Source organism: Notothenia coriiceps, unplaced genomic scaffold (assembly GCF_000735185.1).
Source record: "Notothenia coriiceps isolate Sejong01 unplaced genomic scaffold, NC01 NC01_scaffold00037244, whole genome shotgun sequence".
Taxonomy (NCBI): domain Eukaryota; kingdom Metazoa; phylum Chordata; class Actinopteri; order Perciformes; family Nototheniidae; genus Notothenia; species Notothenia coriiceps.
In genome coordinates, this window is record NW_011369945.1 from 25,008,530 (window position 1) to 25,026,077 (window position 17,548).

General features: G+C 40.5%; 2 protein-coding genes across 2 annotated transcripts in view; both read left to right on the forward strand.

Annotated features, from left to right (window-relative positions):
• LOC104965460 (splicing factor, suppressor of white-apricot homolog) overlaps positions 1 to 17,548 on the forward strand; it is a 143,459-nt gene that overhangs the window by 28,253 nt on the left and 97,658 nt on the right. The window lies entirely within an intron of this gene.
• Positions 3,523 to 5,580, forward strand: LOC104965083 (transcription factor Sox-14). The gene has a single exon (XM_010794023.1). It carries the CDS (start codon positions 3,929 to 3,931, stop codon positions 4,637 to 4,639), a length of 711 nt encoding a protein of 236 aa, XP_010792325.1. The 5' UTR covers positions 3,523 to 3,928; the 3' UTR covers positions 4,640 to 5,580.

Here is a 17,548-nt window from a genome sequence, read left to right on the forward strand (position 1 = left end):
GACACAAAGAGTTTCTGCGAAATTGGGAAAGGAGAATCCCACCAGAGATTTGATGGGTCACACTTACCCGAGTCAGAACCTCCTACCTTCCGTATAGTGTAAAATAAAGTATAAATATATATAGACAAAAGGGTTTTGTAAAGTGAGACTTCTACAGGTAGTTATTGAGTGTATGTCATTCGTAGCAGGAAGTAACATTTTTTAGTTACAACTGAGGGTGCCTCGACTCGCACAGTCACTGTCTAATGTTTGTCGTTCCTTTATAATGTAGTTCACATTTACGAACTCTTTGCGCGGTAACACTCGGACGATTACAACGTATCGAGTGTAGTCCGACTGTCATACCAAATTCCTCCGTCTCCTAGCAAAATGATACGGTTTTACAGTGGGACTGCTGGTAAACGGATTATCGGGAGCCCGATTACGCGCACTATATACTAAAGAGAAGTCGACACTAATAATTTTGTGTGGTTGTGTGTGTGTGGTGTGTGTGTGTGTGTGTGTGTGTGTGTGTGTGTGTGTTGGTGTGTGTGTGTGTGTGTGTGTGTGTGTGTGGTGTGTGTGTGTGTGTATGTAAGTGTGTGTGGTTGTGTGTGTGTGTGTGTGTGTGGGTGGTGTTGTGTGTGTGTGTGTGGTGTGTGTGTGTGTGTGTGTTTCACACAAGTTATGACTTAACGACACTAGCCTCGTCTCAGCACAGACAAATCAATGTGACGATTCATCTAAAAAAATTCCCAACAGAAGAGTATGTACCGATATAATATAAGGATGGGCGCGCGTGTCGCATACGGGTGTGCGCCTACAAAAACACCTAGCTAGGATAACGGTAGAGTAGTTACGTACATACAATACCACACACACACACACACACACACACACACACACACACACACACACACACACACACACACCACAACCCACACCAGCATACACAACACATCACACAGACACACACACACACACACACACACACACACACACACACACACACACACACACACACACACACACCACACACACCACACACACACACACACACACACAAACACACACACACACACACAGTGTTTGTCCCGGTGAAGTTTCCTTCTAAGAGAGAAAGTGTACAGAGGTGTAGTGTTACCAGTTCGATTATATAACACTGGTTATATTCTACTTTACGAATTATCTTCTTTTAAATGCCCTGTCCGTTTTCATAACGTAAATTTATGTGCAAATACCGTTTTATACAAATCATATTTCTTTATAAACATAAGACATTTTGTCCATTTTTTTATGCCAGAGTAAGACCGGTTCAGTTAAATAAAACATGTGTCCCTAGTCACTATAATACCCAATAAAGAGACCATAAGGGAAGAACTCCGACTAGACGCAGAAAAGAGTGCGAGAAGAGGGGGCCGAGGAGTGTGTGCGTACGCAGTTCAGCCGAAGATTGATCTTTTGTAAAGGTAGTGTGTAGACGGGAATTTGTTAGGACTTTAATACAAATTTTTACGTCCAATAACTCTCCTTTTAGGAGGAGTGGGACTGGGCGTCCTTGTTACGGGGGGGTCGCCTCTGCGGCGGGGCTCAAAGATAAAAAGAGTGTGCCCCGCCGGGCTACGGACGTTTCTCTTTGTCTAGGGAGTTTTAGGAGGGTTAGACGTCCACACTACAGGTAGTCGAAAGATACTCCATATGACGAGTACAAGCCCTGACAAAATAAGGCCGGCGTAAACTTTCAACCTTTACGTACGACCGGTATAGAAGGGGTCTTGTCGCGAGCAGTAAGTGGGCCGTCGCAAATCGCGGTATGCACGTCGCCGAGTCGAAGTAAAGTCTAGTTTACTTAATCTATTGTCCCCTTAATAAAAATCCCCGACTCGGAGGGTGAGTGCTCCCCCCTCCGATAATACAAAGAGATAAGTTTTTGACTAACAGATTATGCGCGTGCGCGGAGATTTCAAGGGAAGCTATTACAATAGCCTATTACCTCTTACGTCTATCAAAAATTAAGTTCTACTCTACTATAACCAAAAGGTAGCCGTCAAAGAGTAGTCCCAAAAAAGGTTTACATTAGAAATGATATAAAGTTATGTCAAGGACAGACTCTATAATTCTCGTTAGTTATTATGTAATTTTTAATTTCATTACATCACGTGAGAGGTATGTTGAAGAGAGCCAAGAGCTTTGAAATCTGTAAACCTTTCCATAAAATATTCCTACAACAACAATGTTGTTTGTTCATTTAGTTGATTAGTAGGTAATAATTATTACATTATATAGGTTTATATCAGATTTATTACAGAAATTTATTAATAAACTCTTTTTGTCACAACAATCCTTCGTTAGTCAATCATAATGTATGACTATTTTCCTGACCATGGTAAAAGGAGGTTATCAATAAATAAATTATTTTCGTTTAATATCGCTGTGTGTTTCGTGTGGGTGGGTGGGTGGGTGTGTGTGTGTGTGTGTGTGTGTGTGATGTGTGTGTGTGTGTCGTGTTGTGTGTGTGGTGTGAGTGTGTGTGGTGGTGTGTGTGTTGTGTTGGTCGTGTGGGTGTGGTGTGTGTTTGTGGTGTTGTGTCGTGTGTGTGTGTGTGTTGCGGGGAGGGGGGTGCGTGTGTGTGCGTAGGTGCGTGCGTGTGTGCTGTGTGCGGGGGGGCGTGCCTAATCAGATTCCTGTGTACAGGCAGAGCAAGAGCGCCATTTGTGCGGACTCGTGTCTCGGAAAATGGCCCGTCGCGCACGTCTCGTCCACTTCGCAGTGGCCTTGACAGGTACCACGACTCCATTTTCCCAAAGACGGTACGAAGAGCGTGCCTGTTCGTGAACTGATTATAATATATATATATATATATATATATATAAATATGGGAGGGAATGGGATTTTCATGGAAAAACGCTTTTAAATTATTATTATTGTTGTTGTTATTATTATTATTATTATTATTTGTATTATTATTATTATTATTATTATATAGTATTATTTTACTATGTGTACTATTGCTTTTTCTACGACTGCTAAAAAATAATAATGTTTTTAAAGTTATATCCCCTCCTTGACTTAAAAAGCATCAACATATAGTAAATAATAACTATTAAGGCCTATCTATATGTATTTCAGCGACAAGCCTTATAAATATATTTTTACTGTAAAGCTTAAATTGTGTGCACGGTCACCTCTGGATAGAAGTCAGGTTTTAACTGTAAAGAGGTTGAAGGTCTGTGTTTGTTGCGATTCATTAAATGGAATTGCGGAGTATTACCCCTCCACAGACACGCACACACCCCTCTTCCCTTATTTCTTTCTTCTTCTACTACCACCCGCTCTTTGTTTATGTTGTAATGTACATATATTTCTGTGGAGGTATTATAATAGGCGCCCTGCGTGCTGATTGGCGCGCAGGTTGCAGAGTGAACGCCCTGCAGATTATGTCAGATTGCGTGCAGAAACCAAACCAGCCCAGCCTTTGAACTCCACCGCTTTTGGCTCGTATTCACGCTCTTCCGCTCATTTCCAACCAGGTGCCTGCCGACAGACCTCAGAGAGAGAGAGAGAGAGGAAGAGTGTGTCGCAGGGAAAAAAACAACACTTTTTACGACTCCTGCAAGCTGACTGCGGAACATTGCTTTCACCTTTGTGGATTTCTTTACGTGTGTGCATTTTACATGTATTTTTTCTGTGTATTGCCTGCTGCTGGTCTGAAAGAGACTTGTATCCGGATTTGAACGAAGGCGCATCAGTGTTTTAACTCTGGAAGAAGCAACACGGCCGCTGGATTTTTATTTTATTCTCTTTTATTTTTGCTCTTTTCCACACTCAGAACATCCCAGACGGGGCATGACTGATATCTGGCATCGACACAGGTGAATAGTTTCCCTTGCTTGCGATAAGAACTTTTCCTCGTCATTAACATTGCGGATAAAAAATACACTTTTTAAAGATGTCAAAGCCTGCTGACCACATCAAGAGACCCATGAACGCGTTCATGGTTTGGTCCCGGGGCCAGAGGAGAAAAATGGCCCAGGAGAACCCCAAAATGCACAACTCTGAGATCAGCAAGAGACTGGGCGCCGAGTGGAAGCTGCTGTCCGAGTCCGAGAAGAGACCGTACATCGACGAGGCTAAGCGGCTGCGCGCCCAGCACATGAAGGAGCACCCCGACTACAAGTACCGGCCCCGGCGCAAACCCAAGAACCTGCTGAAGAAGGACAGGTACGTTTTCCCGCTGCCTTACCTCGGGGACACCGATCACTTGAAGGGACTCCCGATGTCCGCCGAGTCCCTGCTGTGCCACTCGGAGAAAGCCCGAGCCTTCCTGCCGCCGACCTCCCCGTACTCCTTCCTCGACCCGAGCCAGTTCACCTCCAGCGCCCTCCAGAAGATGACGGAGATGCCCCACGGGCTGAGCGCTAGCTCTTTGCCGTACGCTTCCTCTTTGGGATACCAGAACGGCGCGTTCGGCACCCTTGGGTGTCCCAGCCAGCACACCCACACCCACCCATCGCCCACTAACCCGGGCTACGTGGTCCCGTGTAACTGCACGGCCTGGTCCACGTCCAGTTTACAGCCCCCGGTGGCCTACATACTTTTTCCAGGTATGACCAAGACTGGGCTAGACCCATATTCATCCGCACACGCCACTGCCATGTAACCCTCAAGACTCTTTATTTCTTTTCTATTCACTTGAATACTGAAATCAATGCATGTAAATATATTATGGACAGCGCGCCCATTCAAAGGCATGAACAGTATTAACTGCCTTGGACTTGTAATGGCAAAAAAGAGAAAAAAACTAACTTTTCCAGAAACCGAACAAGTTCCTGAGCTGAGCAGAAGAGCTGCTGCAGAGGACCCTGGAACTGTAAGAAATGTAAATGTTATAACGTGTATGGCAACCAGAAAAAGGGAGGCCTTTAACTTTATTTATTGTACATTTCAATGCTGATATGCTGATTTTTGTTGATTATTGATAGGGAACTCTTTTATTTTGGAAAATTTGGCTTGCACAATTAGCATTCTTATTTCCTGTATAGGCCTAACTATAGTCTGAGTTTTTGGCACTCGTAATTTTATGATGTTCTGGATTATAGGGTCAAAATCAGGACCTATAGGCTGGATTATTTACGGGTCATATTGTTTATATTTATCAAAAACTGGCACATTAAACTAGACGGTCTATTTAAGATGACAAAAAGAAAAAACATACAAATGTTTTATTTTCATTTTTCCTGTGGTTCAGTGCTAATATCTCGCGTCATTTTTTGTTTTGTTTTCCTTTTTTAATCAGGATAACTTCTATTTGAATTCAAGGAGTTAAATGTGTATTATGATCTAAGATGGTAATTTAAAACCTGTCATATTATGGAAAGGATAATGTATCTTGAAGGTTGATACCTCCTGCTCTTTGTTCAATTGCTGAGCAAAGGCGTTTCGAAATAAAGACAATCTGTCTTCAACGCTATCAATGTCCTGTATTTGTAGCTTATTATTGGGTACTTGAGATGACAGAGATAGTGGAATGCTGTGTAGGTGCTGCGGGGAAGGAAACTTGGCAATGCCTCATTAAATATCATTTAAATTAGGAACAAAAATACAATGTTATTTTTTAAACGCTTGGAATTAAAAAAATAGATTTATCATACAAATACAGTCAGAAATAAATAAAAACAATTCCTAGATTGTTTTTTACATTTCAAATGGAAGACCCACCTTGACCCTAACTAATCATAGTCTAAAGACAGAACAATAACATCAAAATCAATTGTCTTTTTTTTCTTCCAAAATCGATCTTCTTCTTGTTGCTGTTTAAGCTGTCAGACTCCTTCAGCTTTATTTCCTCCGTCTGTCTGCAGCTGTGTGTAGATGATGGAACAGGTTTGAGGCAGGAAGGTGTTTCTGTGACTCGCAGATGAACTGGCTGTTTGAAGTTTGACGGTTCCGCGGAGGCCTCCCTGAGGGATCCCGCCCGTCCGACCTGTCTGACTGCTTAATCACTTCTCTTAATTATAGCTTTAACTAATGGAACAAACTCAATGATGGGATTTTTCCCTTCCCTTTTGTAGCGTGCTGGCTTGCTCCCACCACTACACTGCGGTTTAAATGTCTCTGTTTACTGTTTAAAAAAGAAAAAGGTGCTGCAGCCATGAGCCCGCTAAAGCCTTTTATCCCCAAGTCATTCACACGAGTTAAAACCTGTTTAAACTTGTGAGTGATATCGGTCTGACTCCCATTAAGACAATACTGAATGGAAAAAGCTTACAGTATGAATTATACAAGCATTTACAGATTTTAAATTTATTTTTCTGTCAATGCAGATCAGGATTTGCGCACCGCGGTGTATCCTCATATTAAACGAATGTGTAGTATTAATTAAAAATGTCATTCCACATCCAAATTGTTTACTTATCTGCCAGGAACATATGCTGGAGAAGTTCAGATTCAGGATTCTGCACTATTGCCCAAGGTGCAATTCAATCCTGGGGAGGAAGAATGGGGGAGAGATTTTTATGACAGACTTAGTCCTTATCTACGGCTGTAAATTAGGGTGACACTTCATTGAACCGAATGTGAAGTTTTACATCAAACCCCTAAAGCATCCCAATTCAACTTTGAAATTAGACAATTATAATTACTTTGAGGAGCAGCAGCAGACCGATATAAATTTTTCCCGCAAAGAAAATGAGGCGAACCTTGCTCTTGTTTTAAATCACTTCATATTTTCTACATTTTAAAAGAAAGTTTTGCCGCGTGCACTCAATGCCTGTAATTATCCAACTTAGTCACGGAAATTGACTGTGGTTACTTACATCGCCCTGGAATAAATAACCCTAACGATAAACGCGCGTGTGAGAGGTATAATAGGAGGGAAATTATGATTTGAAATTATAGGGAGGCTTTTAAATCTCTCTTTAACTCTTCCTCCCCCCTTGACGTTTTTATTGGAGCACAACAGAGGAGAATTCAATCTGCCTTATCTCTCCGGGACTCCTTTCAGCGCCAGATCAGAGAGAAAGGAGAGGATAATTGTTCTTTATTTTTATTTAATTCAGGTCATTTATATGCTTCATTTGGTGATAAAAGTCAACGAGGAGGGGGACATCACCCGCCTTTTACCTTCTCTGCACAACACTTCAAGTCCACCAAATATTAAATAGATGAAATACAAATAGCGGAAAGAGGAGGAGGAGGGGGGCAGGACATTTTTAATTAAAAGCCATGGGTCATTTACATTATTGTCTTTTCATTTTACCCTGAAATCATCTTCAGTAAATGGACTTTGATAAGTAGCTGATGAGAATGTGATTTTGTATTTAGGCGTACTAATGTCCTAAATGAAAAGGAGGAGAAAGTCCCCTCGAGGAGAGGTTGGAGAAAAACACCATTGATGATCCTGATGAGGGTGTTGGAAGAGAGATGATTATAAGGCACACAGGCGAGCTTATCATGCGTTTGTGTCAACGCGAGATCTGACACAAATATATATTGAGAAATTATTTTGGGGAGGGATAAAAACGGATCTAATTTCAGCATATTAAATATTGTCTCGGAAAGACCAAAAATCATCACTGGCTAAATCCTTAGTCTATCTGAAATTGAATCTGGGATAACATTCTGACGGGAGGAAAAGTAAAACCGTGCAGTTGTTGTTTGAAGGCGCGGGGGCTTGAATTTGGGTCCCTGAATTCTCATCTGAAATAAATGAAATGGTAAACGAGCTGATAAAGAAGACAGGAGCGCGTGAGCTGAGAGAAAAGGAATCATGCCACGGTGCGTGTAATGTGCGCTGCCAGTCGGAAAAGTGATTTACACCGAGACTTTATTCCCCTGACACATATAAGACAGACTCTGCTTTATTTATCGGACACGCACACGCTCATGCATGCACGCGCGGTCCTCTATGGTCAACCCTCTGGAGTTCATCGCATGCAGATATTAAAGCAGAGAATACAACATGCAACACTCAGAGCAGAGCTGTGTGTGCGGCGGACAGAGAGCTAAGTTCAGTCTAATGAAAATGACTGTTTTATTTGCTAATCAATCGATTCTTGCACGTGTGCTTCCCTGTACATTTTCAGGCCTTGAAGCTCCAGTCTGGTGTTTGGTGCCGCTCTCAAACAACACATGCTATAGTTCCTTTTTTTAATTCATATCTATACAGATCTACTGTAATGCTAAAATATTTTTGAATATTTTAATCATTTTATTTATTTGACAATTAAATAAGTATTTAAAATCATTTTCTGATCATTCTTTATTTAATAAATTATCTAAACAACTTTAAGTAATCGACTTTTTGTAAAATCTGCATATTCAGACATCATCAGGCTCTAGTCATTATGGATCAAATTAATGTGCTCCCCTTACTCACATTGTTACATAAAGTCTTTATTTGTAAAGACTCTCTCATTGAAGCCAATGGGTTACATCAGTTTATTGTCACTCACTCATGTCACATGTTTGGTTCAATTTGAAGTCACATGACCCACACATTCCCAAGAATCCTGAGCAGAAACATCCTCTTCTAAACTAACGCCCCACATCTCTCTTATGAACCTTCAGAATCAAGATGCTAAATGTCACTTTCAGTTCAACCAAAGGACTAATTTCAATTGTTTTCAAAGACACAAAGTAATGAACTTATCTAGTAAATGAAATAAATGTTTGAAAAAAAACGTTTTAACAGAATTCTTATTTCCCCCCCCCTTGCGACCCTTCCGATGTATCTTGTGACTCCTTAGGGGTCTTGACCCCCAGTATGGGAACCACTCTACATATCCCAAATGCCTTATACGTTTAAAGGCAAGGTTAGCACAGTATTCCAATGCATCCTGCCTCAAACACAGTACTTATTTTTAAATGTTTGGACATATTTCAGTCTCAGAAGCTGCTTGTGACTGTTACATTTCTTCATGCATATGTATTATTATATTATGCATGTCCTGCCTGCTCAGACACCTCCCATACATTACAAAAGTCTGTCATAATTTACAGTATGCATTGGCGTGTGAGACCCACAGTTTGTGTGTGTGTGTTAATGTGTGTGTGTTATACTTTTGAGTTATTGTTCTCTGTCTTTGTTGCTCATGCAATCTCTGAATATCCATGCAGTATAAGCTTTCCATACATCAAATCCTGCGGACGAAGGAGTTTTGCGTTTTCTGATTAATACTCAGGATGCCTTCTTAGGCATCAAGTTTTATTTATGTTTTCATACATGCATCTGCTGCATTTGTATGGCACAGATAAAAAAAAGCTAAATACTGGGCATGGGTATATGAGGTGTCATAAAGTTACTCAGTGATTCTTCAAACTGACTGATTGTCTTAGGTGAATTATAGAATTCTTATTTAAGTCTTGTTGGTGTACAGTATTTGATGTGATATTAAAAAAAAACTGCAAACCTGCACTTATTGATTAACATTTTGATTCCATATTATTTCAATCGGTTTATGACAATAAGACGTTTATACTAAGTCAGAGGAGCTCAAATCTCTGAGGAAGTTTCAGAAGGTCAACATCATAGAGATAACACTTCTCATGACCACCCACTATTTAATTATGCTTTGATAAACAACGTTTTCTTTCCTAAGAAAATGTGTTACATTGATTTATTTTCTTTATATGATATATGTAGGATCCTTTTGAATATAAATGTAGGTGATCCTCTGATGAAGATATGTATCCCTGTAGCTGTACAATGCTGTAATCATCTGTAAGTGTCTCTGTACAGAATGAGCTAACAGGTAATGTCTTAACAATCTCTTGAACATGTCTACAAAATACCTCTAAATGATGTCTCATAACAGAGTACACTTCCTGCTTACAATTGAGTGCACGAGGGTGATTGCTGAGTACAAAGATGAGTATGGTCAGATTGCATAATTTGTGTCCATAGTGGCTGATGTAAAGCCCAGCCTAATTCCACTTGTATTAAACCCACTGTTCACGGCAACAGTTAGCATTGAGGTCACAGAGGTCATGGCCCTGCTAATATTCGTGTTTATTGGATACTGGATTTAAAAACTGAAAAGGAATTTTACATTCTATGATTGAACTACTCATGCTCATTGTCAAGTTTTTGAAGGCAATTTCTATAAATAAATGCTAAAACGGTAACGAAATAAACTTTCCCAATGGAAACAGCCAATACAGCGATATGTGGGGAAGGTTATAACCAACCCTGCAGGTTGGAGTTCCTGACAGTGGCGCTTAAAAAGACAGGAACCACCAACAGCAGCCAGTTAGTTCTCATTTAGTCGGCAATGATTGTGAAAGAGAGACAGATAAAAACGGTAGCTGTAACATGCTCCTCTCAGATGTGCACTAACCTGCTTGGTGCTTGTGACTTCATCGTGACACAACGGGGAAAAAACAAGGATATCTCGTCTACTGGCAATGGGAAAGGATCCTTTCGCCTATTTTTGTCTGGTTGTCCTACATTCAATACAAAAATAATAAAATAGGGTAAAACAGGGTAGAGTGAAAGTAAGAGATTTAGTGTTGGCCGCCCACATAAATGACAGCATTTATATCTGAACGGTCTGATGAATAAATAAAATGTGAAAAGGTGTGATCTGTTTTTACCAGAGTTAAACAGGTGGGTGTTATTCTGCTCGGGTCTGAACTCATATTTCAAGGACCTTGGATACACTGAAATAACTGAAACGTTGACTTTAATTTCATTTATTATGTCAACAGATTTCACATTATGTTAAAGCTAGGTTGAACCTAATATATTTTATTAAATCTTAGTATTATTGCTTTCAACTAACCTTATACAGTTATAATTAAAGTAAACATTTCCGTGTTTTCAGTGTGGATACATATGGTCATAACATAAAGAAGTACATGTTTGGCAAAACTTCAAAATGAGTCATATTTAAACTGACATCCAGTAATACAAGAAGACTGGAGGAAACACACCTTCTCATATCATGTTGTTTCATGAAGGGCGGATGCAGCAACACACGCACGCACGCACACACACACACACACACACACACACACACACACACACACACACACACACACACACACACACACACACACACACACACACACACACACACTCTTGTGGCTGGACGCTGGCTAGTGCTGCCCTACACACACACACACACACACACACACACACACACACACACACACACACACACACACACACACACACACACACACACACACACACACAGTGGCTGACTTCAGGGTGAGGGCAACACTGCAGTCCGCTGGAATCCCTGGGTAAAGAGGATGCTAATCGTAGCTTCTTGTGCCTGAGCATGTCTTCCTGGGCCAAATGAGATTAGAGTGAGTGGGATATGGCGGAGCGACGTGCGTGGGGTTCTGGAGGTGAAAGGTAAGGCACTTATCAGGAGGTTCCCCTCGGGGTCCTCCACGGCTGACTCAATCAAAACCCTGCTCGCACTTCTCCCTGGATTAGACTAATCAGGAAGGAGCAGGGGATGTATGGACCACTTATCTGAAAAAAAACATTGGGCTCTTTTTCCCTTTGAAAATACCCTACAGAAGTGTTTGTTAATTTTATTTATTACAGGATGCTTGTCGATGTGGCAATCTTCCATAGAATCATTAAAAAGGGCTCTTCCACGCACTGTTTACATGCTGCAGAGATACAGGAGCCTTTGATGTTCCAAATCCCCCCCCCGTTCACTCATTGTCATTATTATTTATTATTTATATTTTTCCTTCATTTATTTTTCACCATTTGTGTGTCTGGTGCCACAACAGATCAGACTGATGGAAAGTAGTCGACGTAACAAAGGCCCTGAAAGGTAAATGAATATTTATTACAGACGACTTCAGAGCCAGACAGGCCGTTAGCAGTCAAAGCAATGGTGAGAAGATAACAGCAATTTTCACACTTATGATTACCTTCAAATTAATCTCCATTTACTTGAAGGGATGTGGGATAGTTGACAAGCATATCTTTAATTTCTCGATTAAAAAAAAGTTATTTAAGCAAAGTTTCAGCTACTTGTTTGACAAAATAATCCCAAAACAATTGTAGATTTTAATAGGAGACACACACAGAAGGGCAAATAGACAAAAGTCACAGGTAGGTGAAAGTCTCTCCAACACCTAAAACTGTTCTAGAAGGGACACGTTTTAATTTATCACTATAGTTTACCTGTTTTTTGTACATGCAGCTTCTCACTACAACATCCCAAATGTGTATTTTAAAGATCTACAATGTAACTTAAAAGTTAAATTGTTGGGAAGAAAAACCCTCTCGCATGTTGAAATCAGTACTATACAGGTTTGTACTTTACTTAACAGTGAAAAAACTGAAACGTTCATTTTAATCAATTTTATTTATTATTTAATGTATTTATTATGTCAACATTTATGTCAATTATATTACATTTAAATAAGAAATATTAGGTTCAACTTAATAGTATTGCTTTCAACAAACCTAATACAGTTATTTGAAGTCTGTTGACATAATACATTTAATTAAAAAATAAAATAATCGGTGTAGCTGTACCTGCTCTGGTATGACTAGTAGCTAATGATGGATTAGTTAATGTTATAAATATTTTTATATATATACAGGTTTTTGGAGTAACAGATGACATGTAGCGGGATTATGTTCAGGATACACAAAAGGTAACTGTATTTCTTTACAGTTACAAAAAAAGGATGCATACCATATTTTCCGAACTATAAGTCGTACCTGTGTATAAGCCGCTCTTATCAAAAAACGTGTCGTTAAGAGAAAAAAAACATATATAAGTCGCTTCGATGTATAAATCGCATTTATCCACTGAAGTCTTCATCCTCTGTGTCGCTGTTAAACACTTCCGCCAACTCCGGGGGAAGTGTTTAACAGCGACACAGAGGTGTGGATGAAGCAGTATGTCCTGCTCCGGACTGTCCTCAGACTCCCCATCAGAATCAGCTCCGATTAGACCTTTCTGAATCCCGAAAGGATGGCGTCGGTCGTCACTGAAGCCCATGCTGTGTCCATCCATCCATCCCACAACATCCTGGAAAGTTACGTGACGCATTCTCCCGGTTGCCGTGACCTTTTTCTTCTTCGGTGGTACGGCAGTTTTCAGTTCAGACCCGGCGTCATGGGCGGGCCCGCCCATTCAGGATTTCGGCCCGCCCATCCAGGATTTCGGCACGCTGCTTTAATCAGGGCTGAATACAACATTTTAATTGTTTTATTATTATGTTTATTGTTGTTATTTATAGGGCTTTGTCCTAATATTTATTTTTGTTTTAAACTATTCTGAAAGATTAGTTTAATATCATTTTTTTATTTTGCTATGAAATTCTGAATGAAAGGCTGCGCGCGAGACTGTAGACTGAACAGCCTGTCAGTTTTCTCTTGCTAGGTTAGTTTGGCTATTATCATTTATTTTTATCTGCAACAATGGATATCAGGAAGTGGTTCGTGAAAGGAATATGGCAACCCCCCCGGGAAATGTAAGTTTCGGGGTGGGCTCGCCCTGGTAAATCAAATGCCCGCCCAGAGACGTATGTCTGCCGCCGGGTCTGTGTCACGATAACAACAGTGCCATCTATTGGCCGGAGTTTGAAACTCCGGCCAATAGATGGCACTGTTGTTATCGTGACACAGACCCGGCGGCAGACATACGTCTCTGGGCGGGCATTTGATTTACCAGGGCGAGCCCACNCCCCCCCCTCTGCGGCATTATAATGTCCGTCTTTTCACTGAATTGTCGTCTTGAAAAGGATACTCACAACAATTCCGCAACAACTTCATCTTNTAGTTTGGCTATTATCATTTATTTTTATCTGCAACAATGGATATCAGGAAGTGGTTCGTGAAAGGAATATGGCAACCCCCCCGGGAAATGTAAGTTTCGGGGTGGGCTCGCCCTGGTAAATCAAATGCCCGCCCAGAGACGTATGTCTGCCGCCGGGTCTGTGTCACGATAACAACAGTGCCATCTATTGGCCGGAGTTTGAACGCAGTCAGACAAAATTCAATATATAAGTCGCTTCGGAGTATATGTCGCAGGACCAGCCAGACAGGTAAAAAAACGAGATTTATAGTCCGGAAAATACGGTAATCAGGTTACTGTTTCATTTCTAAACTAGTGGATCACTAGCAGGATTGCTAGTGAATTAATTTCAGAAAAAAAACAAAAAACTTTGAGAAACACTGCGCTAGTGGATTGTCAAAGAAAAAAATGTCTATGCAAATGTTATTATTAATAATAATTTCCCCAAAAAATTATAAGAAAAAATTAATCAATTTTTTTTAATATATTTTTTTAATTTTGCATTTTTATTTTGTAATATAAATGTGGGGGTCGCGACTTTGGGAACCCCTGCTCTAGAAGGCCCGCTAGTTAACTGGCTCGAGACAGAGGATGAGATGAATGCGACGAAGCAAATCATGCCGTTTTATTGCTTTTAACGTTGAAATGACAAGTGCAACAGGTGAAGATGAAGTTGTTGCAGAATTGTTGTGAGTACCCTTTTCAAGACGACAATTCAGTGAAAAGACGGACATTATAATGACGCGGAGGGGGGGGCGGCGGCAGCGGGGGGTGTGTGTGTCTACAGAAGGTCCAGTTGTGATAGACACGGTTTGCAGCTGGTGTGTGAGCCGAACTGTGTGTATAAAACTAAAACAGAGCATTTCTGTCAGCTCAGATTGTATTTCTGCTTTTTAAACTGTAGTCGGTGCTCATGTGTTTCAGTGTTGGTGTGTAGGTTGCTGCCTGAATATGCTTCATGAAAGGCAGCTTTTCTTATCAATACAATCATTTCTGATCCTAAATATCTTGGTCTTGTGGTGACCACCTATTAATACACTGGGTTACATAATTCACGCATGGAACTACAGTTGGGGGTATTGTCTCCGCACGGACATGTATGTGGTTGTCTATATATATTGTGTGCCCTCCTGGCTTCTCTCTCTTCTTCCCGGACTGCAACCGGACAACATGTCCTTTTCTACTCTCTAATAAAGTACCCTTTTGCACCTTCATTGCACCGCCTCCGACTCCCTATCTCTCGGCACTACATTGGTGACCCTGACACGTCTCGAGAAGTTTCCGGGACAATGTAGTGCCGAGAGATAGGGAGTCGGAGGCGGTGCAATGAAGGTGCAAAAGGGTACTTTATTANATTAAATTTTTTATTTTTATTTTTTTTAAAAATCGCGGTAGATTTAGTCAGTCTCACGACGGTATTGGGAAGTTTATTTACCGCGATACCGCGATATTCGGTATATCGTTACATCCCTAGTGATGATGTATGTACCTATCGATTCTGTGTCATCTCACGATGCTAGTTGATATGTTGGATGTGCAGTTAAGATAAGTAATAAGGGTGTTATGAGTGAGTTTCTGTGCAGTAATGCGTTAGCATTTTTCCGCTCGTGGCTAATTCAGAGGCTGAGCGTTAGCTTTGTGGGGGTTTTTTTGAAAAAAAAAAAATGATCAGTTAGCTCAGTTTCTTCCCGTTACATGGATATGAAACATTCATAGTTTATTGAATATTAAGATGCCCTCAGACGCTGTTTCCTGCAGATTATGCGTTTGGGGGGGCGGTGTAGAACAGGTTAATACCTGTATTATTCAATGTTGGCTTGTTATTTTATAGGGTCTTGGCTTTGAAGTGCCTTGTTGAAATGAGCTATATAAACAAACTTGCCTTTCACATTCCACAGTGCACAATATTATGAATAAAATCAGGTCCATAAAAATAATATTGAAATATACTAATTCTCTCGTGTGTCAAAGTACACACAGTGTGTATCCAGAGAGTACTGAGGAACTCATTTTTTCTCTAACTAGCTTCAAACTGGCGCTCCATGGAGGCATAGCAACAGCCGTTACCATGACCAGCGACTTCCCACAAGCATCTGTTAAGTGCTGCCGTTATAAATGAGGGTCCTGGTGGGTACCGAGTGGGAAACACACTAAACACCTCCATCTTTCCAGGTACCATGGAAACAAAATGGTCCATCGAGGAAGCTAGAGCCATAAAAGCTCTTCTACAGTTGTTATATAATCTGCTTCATCCTTATTGTTCATTGGTCCCAACTGAGGAAGAACTCTGAATTCTGCTCAACAACAATTCTCTGCTCGAGAGTATCCACACTGCAGGCTGTGCATGAGGTGACAATGGGACTACATTATTATAAAACAGTTCCGTTTTAAATGTCCCTATTTATATCCATCATTAAGAGGTCATAGGTCATTAGTAAAGCGTTAAAGGAGATTCACACACTTCACATTTGAGGTAGCAAATACATACATTTAATTGTTGGACAACCTCACCTCTACACAGCATTTAAAGAGGACACATTGTGCTAATTTTCAGGTTCATATTTGTGTTTTGTGTCTATACTGTGACATGTCTCCACGCTTTAATGTTTAAAAAGCTCTTTATTTTTGTCATACTGCCTGTGCTGCAGCACCTCTTTTCACCCTCTGTCTGAAACCAGAGCCCAGTCTGCTCTGAGTGGTGAGCTGGCTCTCTTCGGATTGGTCAACAGCTTTGAGATGTCATAATAATTAGAGCTTAACCTTTTTTAATATCATTAGAGAAATGGGGGGAAATAACAGCAGCAAAAGTCCTTCACGGAACACGTCTCTCTCCTGCGTAGTTTGGGGATTTATTGACATTTCAGTGAAGGAAACTTTCCTTAATTAGTATGCAGAAATTCTGAGAACTTTATCAAAAAGAAAGAGAGCATTTAAAGTAGTAATCCCTCCCTTTGGGACGAGCTGCCCACCTTCAGCAGGAAATCACATCATCTTAGTATTCAAGCCCACGCTGCAGACTTTACTCAGCTCAGTCCTCTCCCACTTCGTCACATTTTTTCCTTCTTTCACTTCCTTGCAGTCTTTTATTCCTGCAGTGTTGCCGAGTGACCCAGGTTACTGCCTGATCACGTGTGTGTCCTCTGAAGCACGTCACTGTGTTTCTTTAGAGGCTTTTGTTAACATACTGAATGTGTTAATGATTTTCGAGGAAAAGCAAATGGTCTCCTATTCACCGTCATTCAAGTCACCTCTTTGACTTTAACTCTAAATACAGTTTGATTTGACGTTCATTGCCTGTACCAGAAGTACAGAAACAAAGAAGTACTTTGCTTTTTAACTCAGTGAAGGGTTTTGTTGCATTTAAAGAAGTTAATGACTCCCTCTTTATCTCTGGAACACGCTGTGATAAGTCTTTTTATTCTTGTAACCTTGTGATACAACTACATGGTTTTATATAAACCATAAAAAGTTAATCCAAATGTTTAAGTCTTTGCCAAATGTCAGATGTTTTTGTTCAAATTAACTTATACTCTTAATAGTAACTGGAATAAAAGGTCAAAAGTATCTGAAAACATGGCAAGTCATCACATGAAGTCTCTGGCACTGTTTTTAGGACTGCAAATAGTGATAATTCTCACAACTAATTAATCTGCCAGTTCTTTTCTTGATTCGTCTTTTAATTGTTAGCTTTGAAAAAAGTCCAAGAGGTCAAGAGGGTGTCTTTAAATGTTGGTTAAAACCCCCAAATATTCCAAAAATAATAACTATAGATTTAGAAGATCCGCAAA

What these genes read in the sequence shown, in the direction of transcription:
- LOC104965083 (XM_010794023.1), top strand. Translation starts at nt 3,929, where the DNA reads ATGTCAAAGCCTGCTGACCACATCAAGAGACCCATGAACGCGTTCATG.